This window comes from Pteropus vampyrus, unplaced genomic scaffold (assembly GCF_000151845.1).
Source record: "Pteropus vampyrus isolate Shadow unplaced genomic scaffold, Pvam_2.0 Scaffold50, whole genome shotgun sequence".
Taxonomy (NCBI): Eukaryota; Metazoa; Chordata; class Mammalia; order Chiroptera; family Pteropodidae; genus Pteropus; species Pteropus vampyrus.
Window position 1 is genome coordinate 8,979,747 of NW_011888831.1, and position 24,178 is coordinate 9,003,924.

The window sequence follows — 24,178 nt, forward strand, 5'->3', positions numbered from 1 at the left end:
GTTAAATTGCGTTTGAGGGTTAAACTACGCTGTTAAATTCAGCATGGCAGTTGTTTCCCATAATGATCTTTCACATCGGTTTCCTGTATATCATTGAAGAGTATTTCTAAATGCTACAGAAGTCATCCCAGAACGAACTGTGCAATGCAATTCAGGCTAAAGGTCAAAGAACCCACTAATGTTGAAAGTGTGAACTGACTTTCTTATAAGGAAGGCGGGACCCTGTCTGAGCACCAGTGTTCCCATGGGTCAGTTCTGGGTTTAAATGCCATCACCGGAGGCATTTAAAAGCAAGCTCCCTGGACAGCCAAAAGCTGTTTAGTTAGCTTTGCCTTTGGCCTTCTATCACTTCCCTCTTCACTTTTCTAATTCCTCCCTTCTACCAGATTCTCATTCTTCTGATAACTTAAGACGTTTACCAAAAATGTAATTATGGAGACAATTTACTGAGTACCTCCTATGTGCTAGGTACTGGAGGAGGCATTTTCAACATATTCTCATTTAATTGCACAGCTACATGGTATGAAGCGGGTATGAACATCCCCACATTTACACATGATAGGAAGGCTTAGGGAAGCTTAGTAACTTGCTGGTAGTATATAGCTTGGCTGGATTCATACCTAAGACTGCCTAGTTCCAAAGTTCATGCTCTCAGCCATCAGATGTTTGTATAGGACTTCAAGGACACTAGATTTGTAGAAGTGTCAGGGTGTTTGTTTAAAGGTCCAGCCTCACTCTATTAGGGCCATCCATTAATAGTATTGAACCCTGGAACAGTCACTCAGTGTTCACTTACCAGAATCTCCACTTTGTCAGCCTTCTAGAAGTAGTTCATAAGAAAATCCACAGGTATCGATTCATTACTGTTCTCTATCACCCCTGATTTCCAGAATCTAGCATTTATGCCAACTCAGAGTAATTTAAAGTCTGTGAGTTACATTTAGGAAGATTAGCAATTATAAAACTAGAGACGCCTTCTTAGACCTACCTCCAAGTGGAAAGACTTCATTGAAGCCAGCAGGGTTTCCATTACTGAGAAGACAAATGGTTAGGAAAGTGTAGTCCTAGTGGCTGAATCTTATTTTCAAGAAGCCTGCAGGCTTTTCTGGAATCCGGTATAAGTGATCCTCTGGTAAAGGACAGGCGTTCTGTCATGGTTAATAACGAATGAGAGTGAAAGGAAGTGACCTGGGTTATTGAGTTCTATAGGTATAACTTTACTGGACAATGAATAAAACATTGTGATGGAAATTGCTCTTACACCCTGCCTGATGCCTCTTGCAAAATGCAGAAAGATGTATCCCAGCAGGTGATTTGATTTTCGTCAACAAATTCTTTAGCATAACAAGAATAATTACCCCATAAACTTGTTGTGAATTAATAAAAATGTCAGGCCTGAGAACTGAGCTACTTAAATAAAAATGACTGCATTGGTGAGATGCTAAATTGTTTTTTTACTATTATTACAAATATAATTACAGATAAACTGCAACCATTTTGATACATGACAAACATACATTTCCTCTGGGTGTATAGCACACAAATGATACATAAATGTATTCCACACTGAACCAACCAATCCTTTTCAAAACTTTAAAAGGTAATACATTAGCTTTTTAAGATTTGAATACAGTACGTGTTTCTGGTCATGAGCTCTTTGAGTTTCTTTTCGTGGCCAAAAAGACATTTAATTCCATGTCACCATTTTCCTTGTCTACAGCAGTGATACAGTTTGTCACAGATTTTAAAAATAAGACTATCGTATACGACTGTGGAATGCAGTGAGCCTACATTACAAAATATATATATATAAGTACATATAAAGAATACGTAATTATACCTGACTATATCCATTAGTGACTTGAAGCAGGTAATACATTTGCTTTTAAATGTCATTTACGATACAGACTTTTAAATGACATGTGAATTTGAAAATGAAAAATGTTTTCCAGATTTAAAATACTGATGTCCTAATGTTTAATTTAAAAAATTAATTTCCAAGTGGGCAACTAAGAACATTAGAAAAGTCAGATTCAAGGGTAGTACCATAAAACTGCTTATTTCCCATAGTCATTCCCAATTTAATGCTATAAAAATGCTACTTGGATATTTTTCTATACTGCCTACAATCAACTTATTAAAGTTTAAAACCATATGAAAGCCTTTATGAAGATTCTAAATTGTATTTCTCATTAAAGGAAAAGAAATGGCGTAGTGAGTCATGTCCCTAGACTTCTGTAGAAGAGAAAGCAGGCCATTGTCAATCATTTTGAAAGTTAAAACTCAGCACTTAATGTGAACTTATATGAGTTTAGGAGAGGATTTTTTATGGACTTGTGTTCCTCTAAGAATCCTAAAGGCAGTGAGAACACAAGGCTTCTGATCTTGTAAACAAAAACCATTATCAAATGGATTTACTAAAGAGCTATGCAGAACAAACTGCAATCATATGTGTGTGCCTACAATTGGCTTCCATGGGAATTATAAATGGCTCTAGCTGAGAGCACCTTCAACTGATTCAGAGTAAAACAATATGAAGCTTTTAACAAAAGTACAAAAAACTAAAATCAATGAGTAACTCTGATATGAAGAATCTGTTTGTGTTCTTTATGTTACAGTTTGCTTGTAAAACGTACGTTTCTTTTTTAATACTCAATTTAAAAGCTCCAGCATTTTCATTTGAAGAAAAAAGAAAATACAGGCTCTTAGCTAATACCTGTGAACAAATGAATGAAAAAAAAAATGATGGGTACCACTTTTCCAGTAGCTTTCCATCTGAGACAATATTTTATCTTGAAGCTAATGCATCTGTTTTTTTAAAGCTCATTTAATTTCTTACATACTCATGATTTATTTGCATACTGACTTAAAAGCTTGCTTCATCATCCATGCCATTATTAATCAGACAAAAAAAAATTTTATCAAGCACCCACAGGATGCACTGTCTCTGAATGATCTGTCTTTGAAACAGTGTCATGTTGCTAATCTGTCCTAAGACTAGGAGTATATTTGTTTTTAAGACGCTATAGTACATTGAGAAATATTGTGATTTTTCTGAGAAGGTTGCTAAATACTGCAGCAAACTCCTGAGGGAAGCCACTAAATCACCTCTGAAGTTTTTTAAGCAACAACTCCGTCAAGTCTAGAATTTATGGGACAAGTAATGTACTAAAATTCCACAACTCTAATACACACCTATCTAAGACTCGGTGAAGACATTCCTCAGATTTTCATGTCTAATTAAGTTAACTTTTAAAAGCACAAAATGAAACATCTAGAATGCATTTCAAATAACCCTAAATAGCAATCCTATGACAATTTATAACAACTGCAATTTCAAACACCAATGCTGAAATATACAACTTCACAATACAGTTAACTCAAAACATGATCAAAAACTTTGGGCAAGAGCTTCTTTCATAAATTCTTCAAGGACGGCTACCACACTTTTGGCTTCGGGCATTTCTTCATGTTCCACTTTAACAATCTTCAAAAGGATATCTCCACTACCACAGTTCTTTAGGAACATGTAACACTTAAACAAAGCGTAATGATTCATTTCTGCCTGTCGGATAAATCTCTTCAGATTATTTGTGTCTTGTATGGCCTAGAGAAAGAGTATCCAGTTAAATATGTGTTTACGGAGATGATAATAAAGCCTGAAAAATATCTTCTATCCAGCTGACAACTCAACGTTATGTTGCTGAGATTTTTGCTTTTTATTTTGAATATTTCCCTCATTTTTATTGCTAATATGCTTTGCCCTTGGTAGAACAAAATCTAACATAAAGTAAAAATACTTCTAAGATCTCCTAAATAAGGTGACAACACTCTTCCCCACTAGAATTTTGAAACCTTAGGCATTGAGCCACTTTTTTTGTGCTTTCCATCTAAGATACGTAACAAATTACAACATTGACGTCCCTGAGATATAAACAAGCATTCAACCCAGTTAACTGGATATGCAATATGCATGGAGAAGCCACTGAAAAACATAAAGTAAATGCCTTCTGAGGATTCTAATTTTGAGAATGTCCTATTTAATAGACACTATAGCTGTAAAGCAAAGTTGTTACTCTGTCACTGGTACTAATTAAAATTCATACAAAAATTATGTGGCACTTGGCACACAGACAATTAATTACCTTTAGTTTAAAGTTCTCCAGTACTTGGCGAAAAAGAAAAGGGTTGCCTCCTTCAGCACCATTCAAAAAAGCCTGCATCCAATCCTCACAAAATCGGTTGCTTCCTATAAAATATTTTAGAAAAATTAAATAAAACGAAATCCTTCAAAGCACGGATATTTATTCTTTTTTCTTTCTATGTAAAACTGAAGTATTATTGACATATAACATTTCAGGTGTACAACATAATGATTTGATATTTTATATACTGTGATATCCTTTCTTTATAAAAACACTTATAGTGAATTATTTGACTGCTATAATGGTCTAAGGAAATAGTGTACTCACCACCTGACTAAGAAATACCAAAATGGTTGAAGCCCCGCTGTGCTGCTTCCCAACTGCATCCCCCTGCCCTTTCTCATCAGAAAGAATTATTCCCCTGGTATTTAAATTCTTGCCACATACATTTTTTTAAATCTCTAAGCCCTATATAGTATTATTTTGCATATGTTAAAACTTTATGTATTTTTCTTTAATGGCTGTTTCATTAGCATATTTGTGAGCTATACGATACATGCAGCTCTAGTTTGTTCATTGTCATTGCTATGTAGTATTCTATTGTGTGAATATAGCAGTTTATCAATTTTCCTGCTGATAGTCATTTAAGTTGCTTCCAGTTCTTTGCTATTTCAAACAACACCTTTATGAACATTTTTTAAATTTATCTCCTTGTATACATACATATACAAGAATTTCTCTCTAAGGAGTGGAATTGCTAGGCATGACGTGGTTTCCATGTTTCTGGAATTGCTATTGTTTTTGGTGAGTTTGGGATAAACATGTAAAACTGCACAGGTAGAAAGGGTAAGTTTGTACCATTTGTTCTTAGTGTAAAAAAAGAGACTCCCAAGAGCCCCAGGACAGCTGCTTCAAAGGTTGTGGCTCACCTGCATTGTAGAACTGAGGCTGGGAGCTACTGCAATCGATGACCACAGACTTATGCTGCTCCCCTGTCATGGCCATGCACAAAGATGTCATGGTGCCTTCGTGAATAAGGCCTTGAAGACTGGCCACACTCAGAAACCTGCCACATACACAGTCCTTTTTCACAAACAATATTGAAGGATAGGAGGGAGAAAGCAAATTCATTCTGCACTAGGGTGGGTATTAAAAAGATAAATATCAGGCTTGCTACAGAGAAGGTTCTCTCTTTGCAAAACTGTTCTTTACCTGTTAATGTCTCTCTTTGTTTTTTCATCTGATTCTTTAACCTCAACAGGAGTATAACTCAGAGCCTACAAGAGAAAAATTAAGCCTGACACATGTATTCCAGTTTTCCTTATTAAGCAGCTACTTGTGCCTAAACATCACCTTCCTCAAAATACTACATGCTTAATGGGTATTGCCCAGGGGCTCTCTATAGCCTTGTTCAGCTGCTACTGATAACAGTCTGAAACTTGCTTTACTACCTGGTCTCATGGACCCATCCAGTCTCAGTTGCATCCACCCACCACATATTTTAAATGAAAACCTAGCCATTTACTTAAGCCTTCCCCGGTGTCTGGATATTTTAGTGAAATTTCACTTTTTACCTGAACATTTTTGTATAGTTAAAATCACTTTGGATTTTTGTTTTCCTTCTCAAATTATTTTGGAAAATTACACCTCTCCCAGATCATTTCAAAAAGTAATTATTTAAAAATGTCTTCCTATTAGGAAGACTCCATATTTGCAATTCTACCTTAGTAATGTAACTTTCTAGATCTGAGTAAATGGAGAGTGATCTATCCTGATGGCAAGCATTGCTAGAATGAATATTCAGGAGAGAAGGAGAGTAATGTTTAAGAAAATAAATGTCTTTAATCAAAACTCTGCCAAAGTGATTCTCAATTAAGGAAGTGCTTTTGTTTGGACAAGACTTACGGCATGTAGCAGAAAGGTAAGCTTCTCCTGAAAGAGAAGAACCACCCGCTGGATTGGGCATACAACATCCTCAAACCAGCTGCTCAGGTAGGACTTTATATGGTTCTCCAGGCCCCTTTCCTAGATCAAGAGAAAATGTCACTTGCTTTAATATAAGCCTTTGCCTTAATGGACTTAACATTTTCTTCACAATACTCTTGTCAGTGAAAAGAACTGGGGACACCTCCTTTTTTTAAGCTAACACCACCAACTCAAAAAAGGGAATTATGATATAACTTTCCTGGGCTTGTTGGGCAGAGTGGGGATTCTGTACCGAATTTCTTAAAAACACAGTAAGAAATGCATTACATAAAATGAAGAGACTGAATTAGTAGGGTTTTTTGCTATTTCTTCATTGGAAAGAGTTGTGCATTTGCACATCCATCTCCCTTCAGTATACTGTATACTCACTGGAGATACTCTCTTAATGATCCTGTTTCCTCGGCACTTGGTACAGTGTCTGAAACATCTGTGTATGAGCTTTTAAAAATACATGTTGAATGAATTCAGAATGTAAACAGATACTTCATTCACATTCAACATGTGAATAGGGAAGGATACAAGTTAACTTATCACAACACTCAAAAGATACATGCTAACTCACCAAAGCACTAAAGCCCACTCTAGTTGTGAGACATGCTGCTATGAGCACATCTGGTTTTCTAGACTGTGCTTCTCTCTGGGGACTAGTGGAATAGCTCTAGTCTGGGAGAACAGCTCCCCCTAGACTCATATCCCTGGCTCATTCTTATGCGATCCTTTCCTTTCCTACAGTGTCTTGTAAGTGCATGATAAGTATAAGGAATTGTTACCACATGTGATGGGTAGTAAATTTATAAGAGTTATGATATTAACAACTGCTACAAGCTGAATGATAGTTTTTAAAAGGTATGAATAAGTTAATAGATATGGATGTATCTAATTCATAAAATATCAATTAATGAAAAATGGAATGTTTCTAAAAATCTTTGATGTTGAGTTCAAGATAGTCACACCATTGCATAGCTTGTCTCTGGTGTCAAAGGCTTCATGGACCATTAATTCTCATAATATAAATCTTATGTCCTAGAAATCAAGAAAAGAGCATCCACTTCCTCACTTGGCATATTACCATACCACTGAATTTAATGGATTGAATTTTTCATGGATACAAAACATCAGAAGCAATCTTGTGAAGCTTATAGCACTTAAAAGACTATGTGCCCTGTTTCCTTTAACAAGAACTTTTCAACTATCCCACAAAGTAGCAAATTTTTAGAATTTAGGTGTCTTTGTGTCCACCTGTATGATTTGATAAGTATAGCAGTTACAGTATGTTAATTATCTCAGTCTTCAAAAACTATTGAATCAATCATCTTACCTCACAATTCATATTATTTTTCAGCCCTTGAATGTACTTGTCCAATTCAAGCCTGAAAGTATGTTCTTAAGGAAGTAATAAAGGATGAATCAAGACAGTATTTTCTCTCTCAATAAGATATATAAAATCTTGCAAATAACACAAACTAAAACAAGCCAAGACAAACTGGTCGTATGAAGATATGAAATTCAAGTAAATACATAAGAGGAAGGAAAGCTTTTTGGAGGTCGGTAGTAATACTCCTCAACTTGCCTTCCCACAACTTTTTTCCTGATATCCTCAAAGACCAAAGAAAGGATATAGCTCAAGTCCTTTTTCAGACCCTCCTAAAAAACAGACCACATACTCTGAAGGGTTATGTTCAGAGTCCACTGTTGCTGTTTCGGGAAGCAGTTTTTGTTGGAAAAGGCAGTAATAACAACCAACCTGGTAACCTGGAATTCTAGAAAGAAAAAGGTACAATATATTATTTTGATAACTCATGCATATAATTATGTCGGCTGTTCTAAACCCTGGTTATCTGGATCTGGCAATACTGTTATATTACTAACTAGGTCAGAACTTTCCAGACTTCTCTTTGGTTTACTTGTAACAGCAGAGGAAAATGAATGTTTACCATGATGTGCTTTAGCTAAAGCAGCACCTAATAAACATGGAATTTCTTTGAATTTAGCTATTTTATGCAAAAATTCATGCAAAGTTTACTCTTGTTCATAGGACATCCATGTTTACATAACTATAAGCATATTCACTCCCTCTCCCAAAACTTCACGAATCATTGAAGCTCCAGGCGGATGTAACATGTTTATCCTGTAGCCTTATCTTTGACCTGTGACCTCATATTCCTCAGTGGACTTAATGCCAACATTATAGTCTGAAGTGAAGTATAATCAAGGGGTGTAATATCAAAAGACAGTAGGAATTCAACCAAGGACGACTAGATTTAAGCCTGAACTCCATCAATACGACCAGCCTTGGAACCCAAACTCTGAGTTTATTTCCTTATCTGTAAACATAAGTAAGAGTATATCCCTATTATCCCTTCGTAAGGAGAATGGCATCAAAATTTGTGAAAGTACTTTACAAACTATAAAGTATACAATTTTAGCTTTGGTAATTAACTCTTTTCTTCCAAGTACAAGACTAAATAAGTACACTTAAGAGGCAGAGCCTCTGCCATTCAATTAATTCCACTCCACAAATGTTTATTTGTAAGGCCCAGTGCTCGGGCAGGCAGAGTACAAAGATGAATTTTGCAGGTCTAGTGGGAGCCGATCTTTTGGAGTTTCTCATCACTTCTCATATTTAGCTCAAAAATAAAAACTCAAGACACAGCACATTTTACACTTACCTCAGCTCCACAGATGCAACATTACCCAGCCCTTCAAAAACTGCTCCCTTAGAAAGACGCTTAGCAATGAAACTGCGCAGCTCTGGCTCCACTTCAGATGGTAGATTAGTATCCACCAGGGAGAGGCTTGACAAATGAAAGACACACACTCCTTACTAGTGGACAACTGCATTCACACCCCTTAAGTAAGATTACTAAAAGTCAGAGTTCCTTTAAGGACTTGGAAAAACTTTCTATCTGACTCCTGCTGGTGAGGCTTCTAAGAATGCATGCCATCAAGTATGAGCGAACTCATCAAACAAGTTTAAAATTGTAGTATCTTTCCAGCTCATTCTCTCTAGTATTATGTCTCTACTGGGACACCCAATCCACTGACCTTACCTTTTTTACATAGTCCCTCAGTTTCACATCTCACTTCCCTCCTCCTTACCCAGCTTAAATTCCATAGTCAGTCATAATCACACCCCTGCACACATTCTCATCTAACCTCTTTGTTGTCTTCACCTCACTGTACTTGCTTAGCAAAACTTCGGCCCTGGTTAGTCCAGCTCTCTACCTACTCTGCACCTGTATCTATGCAGTTAAATCTGTCTGGACAAAACCTCACATCCACAGTGTCTACTCTCATTTTAAATTAATGATCACCTAGCCTCAAGTGGGCCTTTACTGTTAACCAGCTATCACTACATTTCCTGATTTACTCACTCTTCTATTCTCCTAAGTCACTATTTTATACCTCCTTTCCTCAATCTTCCAACTACCTGCTACCAATGAATAAACAGCGTCAGCTTAAGAATTGTTTATGAGCTAAAAATAAATATTTTAGTTTGGTTTAGATTAGAATATAGTCTATAATCTGAATATGTAGGAGAAAAGGTCTTCTACAACCAAATTTCCCAGTAGAGAACATGAACCCAATACTTGTCAAGGTCTTTGGTTTTATATTAGGGAAAATTTCAAACATAAAAAGTAGAATAGTATAATGAACCCACACACACCCACCACCCAGTTTTGACAATTATCATCTTATGGCCAATCTTGTTTCATCTGTACTCCCATGCTGTCCGCACCCTTCCACTTTCCAGATTTTTTTTTTGAAGCACGTCCCAGGCATCATATCAATTCATCCACAAATTTCTCATTGGGTATCTCTACTTTGCATGAAGTGTTAAGGTTCATTCCTTCTTTCCTTCCTTCATTCAATAAATATGTATTAAATGTCTACCCTGTGCCATATACCATTCAAGGTACTAGATAGGGAGATATCAATGAACAAAAGAGACAACAATCCCTGTGGTCCTGGAATTTACATTCTACTGTGCATCGGAGGAGCTATGAAAGGGCATTCTCAGAGGGAAAAAAGGAAGATTTTTAAATTGGTTAGTACCCATATGATACTGAATATTTACTGGAGTTCCAATCAAGAAACTCAGAATAATTGTTTCTGTCCCAGGCTTGAATAAATGAACTAATGAGGAAATCAAGATGAAGTTCCCATAAGATAGGTGGGCTTGATGGTTTGAGTCAGGGAAAGCTGAGTGGAAATAGGGTATCCACTGACATCTACAGGCCAGAGATGCACAGAAGCTAAAGGCACATGCATGGGTTATGGTCAAGCTGTTTTTACCTGAAATCATCACCAGAGGGAGTTTCTGCATTTGTACCACTTGGGCTTCCATCATCACTGTCCCCTCGCTGCTGTGCCACTCTGCATGCCACAAAAACAATAAAACTATCAATTAGTGGCCCTAACTCAAGCGGAGTGTAGGGGAACCCCACAAACAGGGTAGAGGCGAACAATTAGCTAAATATGCTGCAAAGTGAAAGTGCATGGATCCTTCACTGCCTACCCTGACAGGGAAAACCCATAAAACAGTGCTGATAAAAGCCCCTTCTTTCTCCACACTACCTAAGGGGCGGGATAAAGGAATTTAAGTATCCAGAAAAGTCAAGGAAATTGCCTCTAAAAAACAGATTTTAAAGGGCCAAGAGAGCCCCAGGATAGTCAGCCGGTCGGAGAAAAAAGAGGCAGCAAGGAGAGAGGATAACCAGAGAGTGGGAATGGCGTGGGGGAACGAAAGAAAGTGGGGAGATAAAGACAGGAAGGACAGGAGATGGAAATCAACATCATTGAACATGCGAGGCACTGCGCTAAAGAAAGGGCACAGGAGACAAGAAGTGGCTGAGAAAATGACCGGGACAATTAGGCTTTAGAGGGCCAAGCACAAAGTCCCGGATGGGGGCCCGGAAGAACGCCATGAGGCCAGGAGGGTCCTTAGGGCCAAAACCCTCGGCTGGCAGAGAAGATGGCGTTCGAGAGCGGCCAGGCCGCAGGGCCGAGGTTGCGATGCGGGGCCGGGGCCGGGGCCGGGGCCGGGGCGGGGCCACAGGGACTGCCGCGCGCTGCACCTGCTTCCGCGGTAGCTGTAGAGACAGTAGTGGCTGCTGGGCGGCGGCTCGAGTTTCCGCTCCTCGGTGGAGCCACCCTCCTCACTGCTCTCTAGCTCCTTTTCGTCCCCATCGAGCGATTCCTGCAAGGAGGGAAGCATCGCGGCGGCCTCCGAGCGGCCCTGTGTCCCCGCCAAAGCGCTCCCCCGCTGCCATACAGTCCTCGGCGGCCAGGCTCGTCCGGGTCTCGGCCCTTGCGCACCTGCGTTCCGTTGGTTTCCCCGGGTTGTCAGAAGAAGAGGAAGCTGTCCTGGAAAGGCTTTTCTCCTCGCAGGGTAGCGGGCTCACTAAATTCCTTTACGGAAAAACGCTTATCGTTTCTCTTTAACGTCTTTTTCTTCACTATCGTTTAAGACGTGGCGTATGACAAAGACTAGTTAGGCCCATGGAAAAATATAAAACTGCCTTCCTACCTCCTTTCAAGTGCGCAAACATAACGAAACACTTAGAAGCCATAAGAGAGAAGATTGATAAATCAGACTGTGTAAACACTAAACATTTCTGTGTGGCCCAAAGTCAAAAACATAAGTGACAAACTAGGAAAAATATTTGCAACATACATAATAGATGAATGGTTGCCATTTGTCAAAACGAACAAACAAACAAAAACAGACAACAAGCAGTTCACAGAAGAAAAACTATAAATGAAGAACATATAAATAAACTGCTCAACTTCAAATAAAATTTATGGTCTATTGTACTACTTTTCCCCTAGCAGATCAGCAGAGATTTAAAAGTTTGATAATCCCCTGTGTTGGGCTGTGTAAGGAAGCAGTCATTCTCATAAACAGTTGATAAGAATAAAATTAATGCACAAGCTTTAGGAAAAAATTTGAAAATATCTGTAAATATTTTAAATGCATATGCCCTTTGACTATCAATGCAATACCAGGACATCATCAAATAGACATACTCATGTAAGTGAAAATACGAGAATCCAAAGATATTACTTGCAGCATAGTTTGTAATGATGAAAAACTAGACACAATCTGAATGTTAGACAATAGGGGATTACTTAAATAAGTTATGGGACATGCAGTAGTAGGCAGAATAATGACCCTGAAAGATGTTCACATACTAATTTCTGAAACCTAGGAATGCGTTACCACACAAAACAAAAGGGACTTTGCAGGTGTGATTAAATTAAACATCTTGAAATGAGAAGATTATCTTGGGTTATCCAAGTGTACCCATTGTAACCTTAAGAATCATTATAAGAGGGAGATAGGAAACCAGAGAGGAGAAGACAATTGTGATACCTAAAGCAGAGATTGGAATGATTTGGCACCACAAGCCAAGGAATTCATGAATCCTCTAGAAGCTAGGAAAGGCAGTAAACAAATTCTCCCCTAGATCTTTCAGAAGGAATGCAGCCCTGCTTATTCATTTCAGATGTCTGACTTCCATAACTGTAATATGATAAATTTTTGTTATTTTAAGCCCCTGTTTGTGGTAATCCATTACAGCAGCAATAGGAAACTAATACAAAAGAAGACTATACAGCTATTAAAAAGAATGAATTAGAGTATGTGCACATATGGAAAGATAATCCAGTATTATGTTTTTGTTCTAAAGGAGCCAGCAACACAACTAAAGAGACAAGGCATGCATATGGGGAATGTGATTACTGCCAAGAAAGTAATGTGGATATTAGGGTGATCTTAGAAATCTCATTACTGGCCTCATGACCATCTATGAACGTAATTTGAAGACATTAGGATTTGCAAGTTGGTCTATCAATTGCCCACAACAATAGTATCAAAATAGCATTTACAGTTTAACAGTTACCATTTCTTTAGCAGCAATCATGATCCAGGATATTTATCTATTTTATTTCATTTATCCTTAGATGAACCCTGTAACAGAGGGGTTTAGCTTCATTTTTAGATGAGAAAACTGAGGCTCAGTCAATATAAGTGACCAAACTATGTCTTATCTGATTTCAAATCCCTACCTTTAACTTTTTTTTTATGTCATATTCCCCTGCTTGGGTCTTAGAAACAAACATGAGAATAAGGCTCTGATATTGTGACATACAGGGGCCTTTATAATTTGGATTTTGCCTCCCTTTCTGACTTCATTTCCTATCATCCTCTCCCTTGCTCACTCTGGCCCGGTCACATTTCTTGGTATTTCCCAAACACTCCAAGTTTTTTTCTGGTTTTTCTAATTTGCTCTTCTCTCTGCCTGGAATGCCCCCAAATATTTTCATGTCTTCTTCCAGCACATCATTCAGGTCTCTGCACAAATATCATCTCCTCAGAGAAACCTTTTCTGACTGTCTTATACAAAAGATATCCTATATACACCTCCACTGCTGTCCCATCAGTCTATATCCTATCTTCATCATACTCATCACGCCTGACATTATGTATATTTTTATTGTCTGTTTCCTCCACTAGGATGTTAACTTCTTTACGGCTGTGTCCTCTATCCTAGCACATGGGCTGTGGTGGTCAGGAATTGTTTGCTGAATTAATTTAAGAATTTGTAACTTCTCAGCATCTTTTTCTTCCATGTTTTACCTTATACTGTATCAGAGATATTAAAGGTACACATATATTCCACATTAACTTTACATAGAAAAATAATAGCTAACATTTATTGAGCATTTATTGTGTGTGAGGATTCTTTTAAGTGCTTAACAGATATTCATTTAATTCTCACGATCCCATGAGGTAGATATTATTATTCCACTTTACAGATGAGTAAGCCGAGGCCAGTTACTTTCGTCCACAGTGAGAAGCTAAGAAATGGCAAAGGGGCATTCAAAACCAAACACTTTGGCTCTAGAACTCTTAATACCACAAAATCAAGTTGAGAATGACTTGTTGTCACAAAATTGTTTTGTAGCCATTTAACTAAACAGTTATTAATTTCAGAGTTGCATTTGTTTTCATGTATTTAGATCTTATTTAATTTCTTACAACAATATTTTGGTTTTCAGAGTGTAAGTTTTGAACTTCTTTTGTTAAATTTATTCCCGTTTTATCTTTTACAATGCTGTCGTAAATAGAATTTTCTTAATTTCATTTTTAGATTGTGTAGAGAGCCAGATCTGAGTTGGACCTATGGCCATAGCCTAAGTCAGGATCTATGGTCAAAAGCATCAGCAAAGCCACGATTGTCTGAGTTGCAATCTGCCAAAGGCAAAGAAGCAAAAAAAGACCATTGGCAAAGCCATGCCCGACTGTGTAGCAATCTGCCAAAGGCAGAGAAACAAAACTGTTAACAGACAGCTGCTTCTAGTTTAGCAAAGATAACCAGGTATAGACAGGCCTTGGGAAATTATTGCTGCCAGCACGTTTCAAGTCCTGAGAAGAAGACTCCCACTCCCTCCCCGACCTTCAAAAGTATATAATAAATGTGCTAAACTTGCCTCGGGCTCACTGTATCTTCAGCAGAGTGCAGTGTCCCACCTGGCCCCAGCTTTTGTATATACCATCTCTGTGTTTTTCTCCATCTTTCCGTCACCCCTGCTCAGGTTAACCCTCTAGCCGTGCAGGTTGTGGCACGTGGCGTCCAACGTGGGGCCTGAGTACAGGAGAACTCCATCCATTGAGGGCTCTAGCCATTGTAAATTCCATCCATCCATCCATCCATCCATTCAGATGGAAGGACACTGCTGGAGGATGCATTCAACACTTAAAGGTAAGTGATGGTGAAGAGTGGATTGGTTTCGCTGGGTGTAAAACATGGGAAATTCTGGATCCCAAGAGAGGATCTTTTATGTACAGATGCTTAAGGCTATGCTTAGAGCTATAGGCTGTAAAGTAAAAGGAGAGCAGTTAACAGAATTTTTATGTTTTATGCAAGAAATTTGTCCTTGGTTTCCAGAGGAGGGAACCATAATAGTCAGACTATTACGGGAAAAAATAGGACAGCAATTATGGGGATGTTATACCTTGGAAGGGCCTGATAAGATCCCCATTTTCACATTTTCTCTATGGTCTTTAATAAGGGATTGTCTTGATTCTACCCGGGAGGATCAGAGACTCCGAGGAGAAGAAGGTAATGAGTTAATTGCGACACTTCAAAGAACTTTGGAAGGGCATGAGGACCTTCGTACTCCTCTACCGCCTTCTACTCCTCCAACACCATTGCCACCTGAATATAAGCAAGAAATGGAGAGGGAGGCTCACAGAGATCAGCAGGCTAGAGGAGGAGAAAACACTGAAGGGGAGGAAGAGGGTGCACTTTTTCGTGACTTTGGGTGGCTAAGCTTTATGGTGCAACCCCAAGCACAGAAAGGAAAAATGTCCTGGCCATTGTTATCACCTTCGCTGCAGTGCTTGCCACGGGCTCAAAATCAACGGCGGGACTTAGCATGTCCCGTCATTGAGCAGCCTGACCCAAATAATCCAGGACAGCTGCTGTGAGCTCATGAACCCATTTCATTTAAAGTCCTGAAGGAACTTAGAGATGCTACTGCTACTTATGGGCCAACTTCTCCATTTGTCCTTAGCTTGCTTGACTCAGAGAATTTGGGTATATTGGCCCCTCATGGATGGCAGATGCTGGCCAAAACTTGTTTGAATCCAGGTGATTATTCGTTGTGGAGAACAGGATGGTTTGATCAAAGTGCCGCCCAAGCACAGCGTAATCAGGCCTATGGAATGCCCACTAACCAAGATATGTTACTAGGGATAGGACAATATGCTGGAGTTCAAAATCAATTGACTTATAATTTTCAGGCTTATCAACAAATTAATATATGTGTTACTAGAGCCTGGAAACTTTTGCTTGCCAAAGGGGAGAAAAGTGGAGAACTTAGTAGGATTCGACAAGGTCCAGAGAAACCTTATTCTGAAATTGTGGCTCGCTTGCTACAGGCGGTAGGGAAACTTATAGGGGATCCAGAGGCAGGTCAGATGTCAACTAAGCAATTGGCACTTGAGAATACTAACAAAACTTGTAGAGCTGTCCTACATCCATATAGGGAAAATGGAATGATTAATGATTTTATTCACCTTTGTGCTGATATTGGTCCTGCTTATGTTCAGGGGGCAGCTCTTGCCACTGCTCTAAAGGAGGTGCTTCCTGCAAGACAAAAAGGGGAAAGAAAAAAAGAGACTTGTTTTGTATGTGGAAGACCTGGTCACTTTGCTAAAGAGTGTCATTAATGGACAGCAAAGTTTGCAGCCCCACCTACACAACCTCCTTTATGTCCTCAATGTAGACGAGGATACCTACCATTGAGTGAATGAATGCCAATTAAAATCTAATGAAAATGGCCAGCCATTGCAGGGAAATGGGAAACGGGGCCAACCCCAGGCCCCTCAAACAATTAGGACACTTTCTCTTTTCCCCCCTCAGAGGTATCCACCATTATCAGAGACCCCTCCCATACAACCTCAGGCAGCGCGGGATTGGACTTCTGTCCCACCGCCAGATTCATATTAACTCCAGATATGGGCCCCCAGGCCCACCCTGTGGGAACATTTAGGTCCCTGCCAAAAGGAACTGTAGGATTAATATTAGGAAAAAGCGGTTTAACTCTTAAAGGATGTAAAGAACTACAAGGAGTCATTGATGAGGATTATACAAGAGAAATTAAAGTTACGGCAGAAACTACTATTTCAATTGTGCAGGTTTTACCAAATACTAAAATTGCTCAACTTATTTTGTTACCCTATAAAAAGGACAAAAAAGTTACTTTAGCATAGCCCCGAGAAGCTAAAGGATTTGGTTCCTCTGATCATGTATATTGGTCTCAGATTATCACATCAGGACACCCTAGTTTATTTCTTAAGTTAAATGGAAAAGATTTTCAAGGAATTGGAGATACTGGGGCTGATGTATCTGTAATAGCCTCCCAACACTGGCCCACAGAATGGCCTCTAAATACAGCTTCTACTGACTTTCAGGGTATAGGGAATGTCACCTGACCTAAGCAGAGTACCGCATATATACATTGGGAGGACCCTGATTACAATTTGGGTCATTTTAAGCCTTATATTCTTGATTATCTCCCTGTAAATTTATGGAGAAGGGATATCCTGGCTGCCATAGGAGTATTAATTATGAGTCCAAATTCTGTGGTAGCCTCTCAAATGCTTAATCAAGGGTTTGTTCCAAACGAAGAACTGGGCAAATATCAACAAGGAAAGAAATTTCCTATTCAATCCACCCCTCGGATGGAGCGACAAGGACTGGGGTATTCTACTGACCAGTCTTTTCAGTAGGGGCCTTGATCGATTCTCCAACCCAAATGACTGCTGCTAAAATTACTTGGCTATCTAATGCCCCCGTGTGGGTTGATCAATGGCCCCTAACTGGAGAATAATTACAGGCAACTAAAAATTTAGTAGCCGAACAATTGGATGAGGGTCATATTGATCCTACCTTTAGTCCATGGAACATACTCATATTTATAATTAAAAATAAATCTGGAAGATAGAGGTGACCACAAGACTTAAGAGCCATTAATAAATCTATGGAGATTATGGGACCCTTGCAGCCAGGACTACCCTCTCCTACTGTTATTCCTTGGTCATTTCATTTATTAGTTCTTGATCTCAAAGATTGTTTTTTCACTATCCCTTTACATCCCAAGGATTGCAAACATTTTACATTCAGTGTGCCTACTCTAACTCATCAAGCTATATAAATCATGCAGAGATATCAATGGAAAGTGCTGCCACAAGGAATGGCTAATAGTCCAAACTTGTGTCAACATTTTGTAAATCAAACTATGAAACCTAACCATGTTAGATATCCTACTGCTTATATTATCCATTGCATGGATAATATTTTATTGGCTCATTCTGATCAACACATTCTGTATGAGGCATTTGCAGATCTTCAAACACCTCTTGAGCTCTATGGGTTGTGTTTAGCCCCTGAGAAGGTGCAAAAGGCATCGCATTTTTAATATTTGGGATATCTTATTGAGGGATGAACAATTTGCCCTCAAAAATTGTCAATCAAAACAGATTCTCTGCTAACATTGAATGACTTCTGAAAGTTGCTAGGGGATATTAATTGGGTAAGGCCTTCTCTGAAGTTGACCACTCATGATTTAAATTCCTTGTTTGATATTCTTTGAGGGAATCCTTCTCCTACTTCTCCTCGAACTCTTACATCAGAGGAACAGGAGGCACTCAGGATGGTAGAGCATGCATTACAATCTGCTCAATTAAGAGAATTGATCCACGGTTTCCTGTAAAAGCTTTAATATTTCCAACGCCACACACTCCTACTGGGGTATTATGGCAAGACTCCGGAATTTCAGAGTGGCTTCATCTTATTCATACCTCACCTTGTGCTTTAACACCTTTTCACAATTTGGTAGCTCAATTAATTGTTCGAGCTAGAACTCAGACTCGTCAACTACTTGGGGATGCCTTTTATAGTTCATCAACAGCTTTGGCTGTGGCAGAGTTCATCTAACTGGCAAATAGCTCTGGCAAATTTTCAAGGGCAAGTAGAGAGAATCACTACTTGTCTCATAAGTTATTAAAATCTATAGCATCCACCGTTTTCGTTTTCCCTAAAGTGCTCTGCAATAAACCTATTTCTCATGCCTTAACCATATTTACAGATGATTCCAGCCAGGGAAAACAAATTATGTGAGTAACAAGGGTTCTTTTGTTCAAGAGACTTCTTATTCCTCTGCTCAACAAGCTGAAATTAAAGTTCTCATACTGACCTTGACACAGTTTAACAATGAACCAGTTAACATTTATAGTGATAGTGTATATACTATAGGAATTGCAAAAATAATTGAAACTGCATTAATTGGGCATACTTATTCTGAAGAATTATATCATTTATTTCTGTTCTTACAAAAGGCGATTCAAGCTCATCAGCACCCCTGTGTTTTATTGGTCACTTAAGGGCGCACTCAGGTCTTCCAGGGCCCTTTGCTGAAGGGAATGAGGAATTCGATCGCCTTGTAACTCTTGTGTAACAAATTACTCCCTATCAACTTGCTGAGGCTGCACATGCCTTGTACCACCAAAACGCAAGTAGCTTATGCAAAGAATTTCAATTAACTCGTGAACAAGCCAGATAAATAGTTAAACAATGTTCTCAATGTGTTATTTGTTCACCTGCTCCTCCTACTGTTGGGGTTAAAGCTCTGTGGCTTAAAGCCTAATCACATTTGGCAAATGAATGTGACTCATGTCTCCTCTTTTGAAAGGTTCAAGTGGGTCCATGTTACTGTAGACACTTTCTCAGACGTGTTGTTTGCCTCTGCACAAACAGGTGAAAGTTTAAAACATGTTATTTCTCACTGTCTAGCTAGTTTTGCCTTTGCAGGCAAACCAAAAGAATTAAAAACATACAATGGACTTGCTTATACCAGCACATGGTTTCAAACCTTTTGCCAACAAAATAACATATTACATAAAACCGGAATTCCGTACAACCCTCAAGGGCAAGGTATTATAGAAAGAGCTAACAAAACTCTCAAAATTCAGTTGCAAAAACAAGAAGAAGGAGACGGGTATAACCGTTCTCCTCATAACATGCTTAACCATGCTCTTTTTACTTTAAACTTTTTGAACTGTGATGAGAGGTTATTCAGTGGCCGAAAGACATCAAGCAAATGGTCCTGAGCGTCCTAAAGGTTTAGTATATTGGAGGGATTTACAGACAGGATCATGGCATGGTCCAGATCCCACATTAATATGAGAAAGAGGTCACGTTTGTATCTTTCCAGAAGGAGCTGACTGACCCATTTGGGTGCTGGCGCATGCGATGAGACACCATCATGGAACCTGCGAATCAGGTTACTCCGGCCTTCAAGAGGATGAGGATCACCCCTCCAGTGTCAGTGCCTCCACTTTATCCTCCAAGGATGGCACCTCCACTTTACCCGAATCCACTTTTGGCACCTTCACTCCACCAGAATTGCCCACCTGAGCCACCAATTTGAGGTCAAATAAAAGAGTTAACGGCTGAAGCTCAACAGGTAGTTGAAAACCAAGGGAGAAGGAAGTCCCCTAACACCCTGTTTGTGGCCATGATGGCGGTCCTGGCCTGTCGAGTAGGTATGGGATGAGGGAAACATATTGGACCTATTTTCCTGATCCTTCAATAGTTCAACCAGCTACTTGGAATGGAGGATCAATACCCATATTTACTAACCACTCTGCTATGATTGGGGGCCGTAACGACAGCCACATTCAGCCTGTGTCCTATGGCAATAATACTTATGAAGGATTTAGCAAAGATGTGCCCATTTGTCTGTCTGCTAAGGACAAAACCTTAAGATGTCCCAGGAAAATAAGACCACCTATGGTGGCTCTAAGATAGTAGTGCTGTCTGGCCCATGGGACATGCACAAATTTGTGCAAACTATCTCTAAATGGGGATATGGTAATGACTTGAGGGTGTTGGGTACAGCCCATCCCCCCTTCCATATTGCTCCAATTCTTCAACTATAAAATTAGGAGATTTCCCTCAATGGCAAGACTTTATAAGTCTTGTACCTATTCAGCATAATCTATCAAAAACTGATGAGAATGTTTATGAGTAGTCAATAGATTAGAACCATTACACCCTTATGATTATTTAACCGCTGGTGGATTTGTTAGCAACATACTAGTTACCACTTCAGGCCATATGCAGAAGGAACTTTGGTGCCTGGCAGCGGCATTAGATTTTGTTATTTTCACTAGTTTAAGCATGACGGATTTAAATTCTGGGTGCTCTACTAATCCATGTTATGGGCTATGAGCTTGTGTGCAAACCCCTTATGTACTTTTAGTAGGATAGGTTAACATTACTCATCATGGATCTCATTGTCCTACTGCTTGCCTCCAGTGTAACTTAACTAGCTATGTTTTTAGATAAAACAAGGGTCAAAATATTTTAGTTTTACATCACCCGTCTTTTCTTATGCTCTCAACAATGCCTCTGGACCTTGGTACCACGATGCAGGGCTTCAGGCCCTTGAGGAACTGCATCAGCAGTTATTTCGGCCTCAGAGAGCCATTGGGCTTATAATAGTTGGCATTGTTGCTCTTGTTACATTTGTAGCTTCTGCTGTTGCTAGTGTTGCGGCTCTTACCCAGAGCATACAGAATGCTCATTTTCTGAATTGGACGACTCAAAATGCCTCATTGGCTTTAAAAGATCAAGAAGATATTAACGGAAAATTGGAAACCAAATTGAATGCTTTGGAAGCAAGTTATTAGAATAGGAGACCAACTGCAAACACTGAGAGTGTGGCAACAATTATTATGTCATGCAGCACATTCATCCGTCTGCATGATCCCTGTTAAATACAATGCCTCTAAATGGGATTGGAATAAGGTTAAATTACATTTATAAGAGATATGGACTGACAATAATGCCATTCTTAATGTAGCTAATCTTCATAACAATATTCTTGACATCCAAAACAGTAAAGATGCTGAATCCTGCAAAATTGACTCAACAAATTTTAGATGATTTGAGAGGTTTCAACCCTTTTAATTTTCTCAAACATACTGCCTGGTATCTTTTAAGTATTGTGCTGTTGCTATTAATTCTTTTTTTGTGTATTCTCAATCGGATGCCAAGTCATCCAAAGACAACTGCAAAACATCCGAGTGAACAACTGTCATCTGCGTTTAAAAAAATAAAAAAGGAGAGATGTAGAGAGCCAGATCTGAGCTGGAGCTATGGCCACAGCCTAAGTCAAGACTCATGGTCAAAAGCATTGGCAAAACCACGATTGTCTGAGTTGCAATCTGCCAAAGGCAGAGAAGCAAATAAAGACCATTGGCAAAGCCATGCCTGACTGTGTAGCAATATGCGAAGGGCAGAGAAACAAAACTGTTAACAGACAGCTGCTTCTAGTTTAGCAAAGATAACCAGGTACAGACAGGCCTTGGGAAATTATTGCTGCCAGCACGTTTCAAGTCCTGAGAAGAAGACTCCCACTCCCTCCCTGACCTTCAAAAGTATATAATAAACGTGCTAAACTTGCCTCGGGCTCATTGTATCTTCAGCAGAGTGCAGTGTCCCACCTGGCCCCAGCTTTTGTATACACTCTCTGTGTTTTTCTCCATCCTTCTGAGGTGCCTTCCCTCAGGTTAACCCTCTAGCCCTGCAGGTCATGGCAAGATTGTTTGTAGCTAGTCTACAAAGTACAATTGATTTTTGTATATCGAACTTGTATTGTGTGAACCTTGTCAAAGTCTTATTAGCTCTAGATTTGTTTTTCATGGCTTCCTTAGGATTTTCTAAGTACAAGATTAGTTTGCCAGGGTTACCATAACGAAGTACCGCAGACTGAGCTTTAAGCAGCAAAATTTGTCTGACAGTTCAAGAGGCCAGAAGTCAAAAAACAAGGTGTCAGCAGGGTTTGTTCTGAGGTCTGTGGGGGGAAGAATCTGTTCCAGTTCTCTCTCCTTGAGTTGTAGTGGTTTCCTGTGTCTCTATACATTGTCTTTCTTATATGCATTTGTTTGATTTCCTCTTTTTGTAAAGACACAAGTCTTATTGGAACATGACCCACCCTAATGACCTCGCTTTAGCTTAATTATCTCTGTAAAGACTCTATCTCCGAATAAGGTCATATTCTGATGTACTGGGGATTAGTACTTCAATTTCTTAACTTTTCTTTGTGTATGTGGGGCAAGATCCAATGACTCAATTCTAACCATAACAAGATCATGCCACCTGTGAATAGAGATTGTTTTCTTCTTCCTTTCCAATCTGGATTCCTTTTATTTTTTCCTTGCCTAATTACCCTAGCTAGACCAGCAGTACAATGCTGAATAGAAATGGCAAGAGTAGACATATTTATCTTGTTCCAGCACCTTTTTAAACTTTTATTTTTGACAGCACTGGGACTATCTAAAATTATCTTGATTGCTTATTTAGAAAGAATAAAAATGACTTCCTACTACCAGTACCCTACTTCAGACCAGTTTCTCCTTGCACCCAGATTACTGTCACATTCTCTATGGCCGGCTTTTCTTTAAGCCTTCACCAATCCACTGTTTACAGTGTGGCCAACGTGATTTTTCAAAACTCAAATCTAATTCAGCTCCGTACTTATTACTTCCGTGACTTTGAGTAAATTACTTTCTTAAGCGTCTTTTTCATTTCTATTAACAGGGTGTTAATAATGGATTGTTGAGACAAGTAATGTAAAACTTACTACAATGCCTGGCACACATAGGTGTTCCATGGATGTCTATTAAGTTTTCCTTTTAATAGTAACATAATATACATTAATCTTTCTATATACCAAACTCTGTTCTAAGTGCAGCCAGAGGAAGTTCAAGTGGCTTGTCCAAAGGTCATGCAGGTAGGCACCAGTGGAAAATGAACCCAAGCACTGGACTCTTAATCAGCTGTACTACCTCCTAAACTTGAATTATCTAATTGTCTTTTTTAAAACTTCTGTTGCCTTGCAAAGACTTCAGCATGAAACCCAACTCCTCAGACTGCTTCTAGGATCTCCAGAAATCCCGTTTGCCAGCATCCCTAGGATTATGTCTTGCTGCTGGCTCCCTTACTACAAATCCAACACAACTACTAGTTTGTTTCAGGTACTCAGCATCCAGGACTTGAACTTTTCGCTTCTGTAGTGAAATACTCTCCTACCTCGCTCGCTCCTATCGACCCTTCAGGAAACCTAATACCGGCCAAGGCCCTTAACGGTTTTCTAGTGAGGTCAGGCAGCACCTCGTATTTCCATCACCGCGCTCACCACACTGCGCTGTTTACTTATGTCACAAATCTGTGAGTAACAAAGCTGACTACGACTTCTTTGACTTAGCATGTAGTAGATAAATATCCAACACTACTGAAAGGATTAATCTAAGCAATGAAACGAAACTGAAAATTGTGCGCTGTCTCAATTATCCTTTAATTTGTACTCTGGCCTTAAATACGCTGGTAATGTTTCCAGCATATTTTTTCTTCAGTAGGCAAGTTTCTCGAAATACCTAGGTAGCCGGCTCCTTTGCAAAAGAAACCCGG

General features: G+C 39.2%; 2 protein-coding genes across 5 annotated transcripts in view; one reads left to right on the plus strand and one right to left on the minus strand.

Moving 5' to 3' along the window:
* RHBDL3 (rhomboid like 3) overlaps positions 1 to 23,773 on the plus strand; it is a 69,152-nt gene extending 45,379 nt beyond the window's left edge. For 2 of the 4 annotated variants that reach the window (XR_002780269.1, XR_002780270.1), the window contains exons 7-8: positions 14,733 to 14,899; positions 19,917 to 23,773. Coding sequence is in view for 2 of the 4 variants with exons in the window: in XM_023530606.1 (XP_023386374.1) it covers positions 7,159 to 7,211 (53 nt within the window). In the remaining 2 variants the exon portion in view is untranslated. Of the gene's footprint in view, positions 1 to 7,158; positions 7,462 to 14,732; positions 15,027 to 19,916 lie in introns of those variants that run through there. The other 2 variants (XM_023530609.1, XM_023530606.1) reach the window with 2 other exon arrangements.
* On the minus strand, positions 1,435 to 11,451 carry CUNH17orf75 (chromosome unknown C17orf75 homolog). The gene is made up of 10 exons (XM_011360026.2): positions 11,210 to 11,451; positions 10,428 to 10,508; positions 8,801 to 8,926; positions 7,751 to 7,891; positions 7,450 to 7,507; positions 6,051 to 6,170; positions 5,358 to 5,422; positions 5,075 to 5,211; positions 4,146 to 4,249; positions 1,435 to 3,607 (listed from the first exon to the last, which is right to left on the minus strand). The coding sequence occupies exons 1-10, from the start codon at positions 11,347 to 11,349 to the stop codon at positions 3,392 to 3,394; spliced, it is 1,188 nt and encodes a 395-aa protein (XP_011358328.1). The 5' UTR covers positions 11,350 to 11,451; the 3' UTR covers positions 1,435 to 3,391.
* Positions 23,774 to 24,178: the final 405 nt, after the last annotated feature.

What these genes read in the sequence shown, in the direction of transcription:
- CUNH17orf75 (XM_011360026.2), bottom strand. Translation starts at nt 11,349, where the DNA reads ATGCTTCCCTCCTTGCAGGAATCGCTCGATGGGGACGAAAAGGAGCTA. An exon ending in AAAATAATATGAATTGTGAG is followed by an intron (nt 6,171 to 7,449) that starts GTAAGATGATTG and finishes CTCTTGATCTAG; the next exon opens with GAAAGGGGCCTGGAGAACCA. An exon ending in TGGAGAACTTTAAACTAAAG is followed by an intron (nt 3,608 to 4,145) that starts GTAATTAATTGT and finishes CTCTTTCTCTAG; the next exon opens with GCCATACAAGACACAAATAA.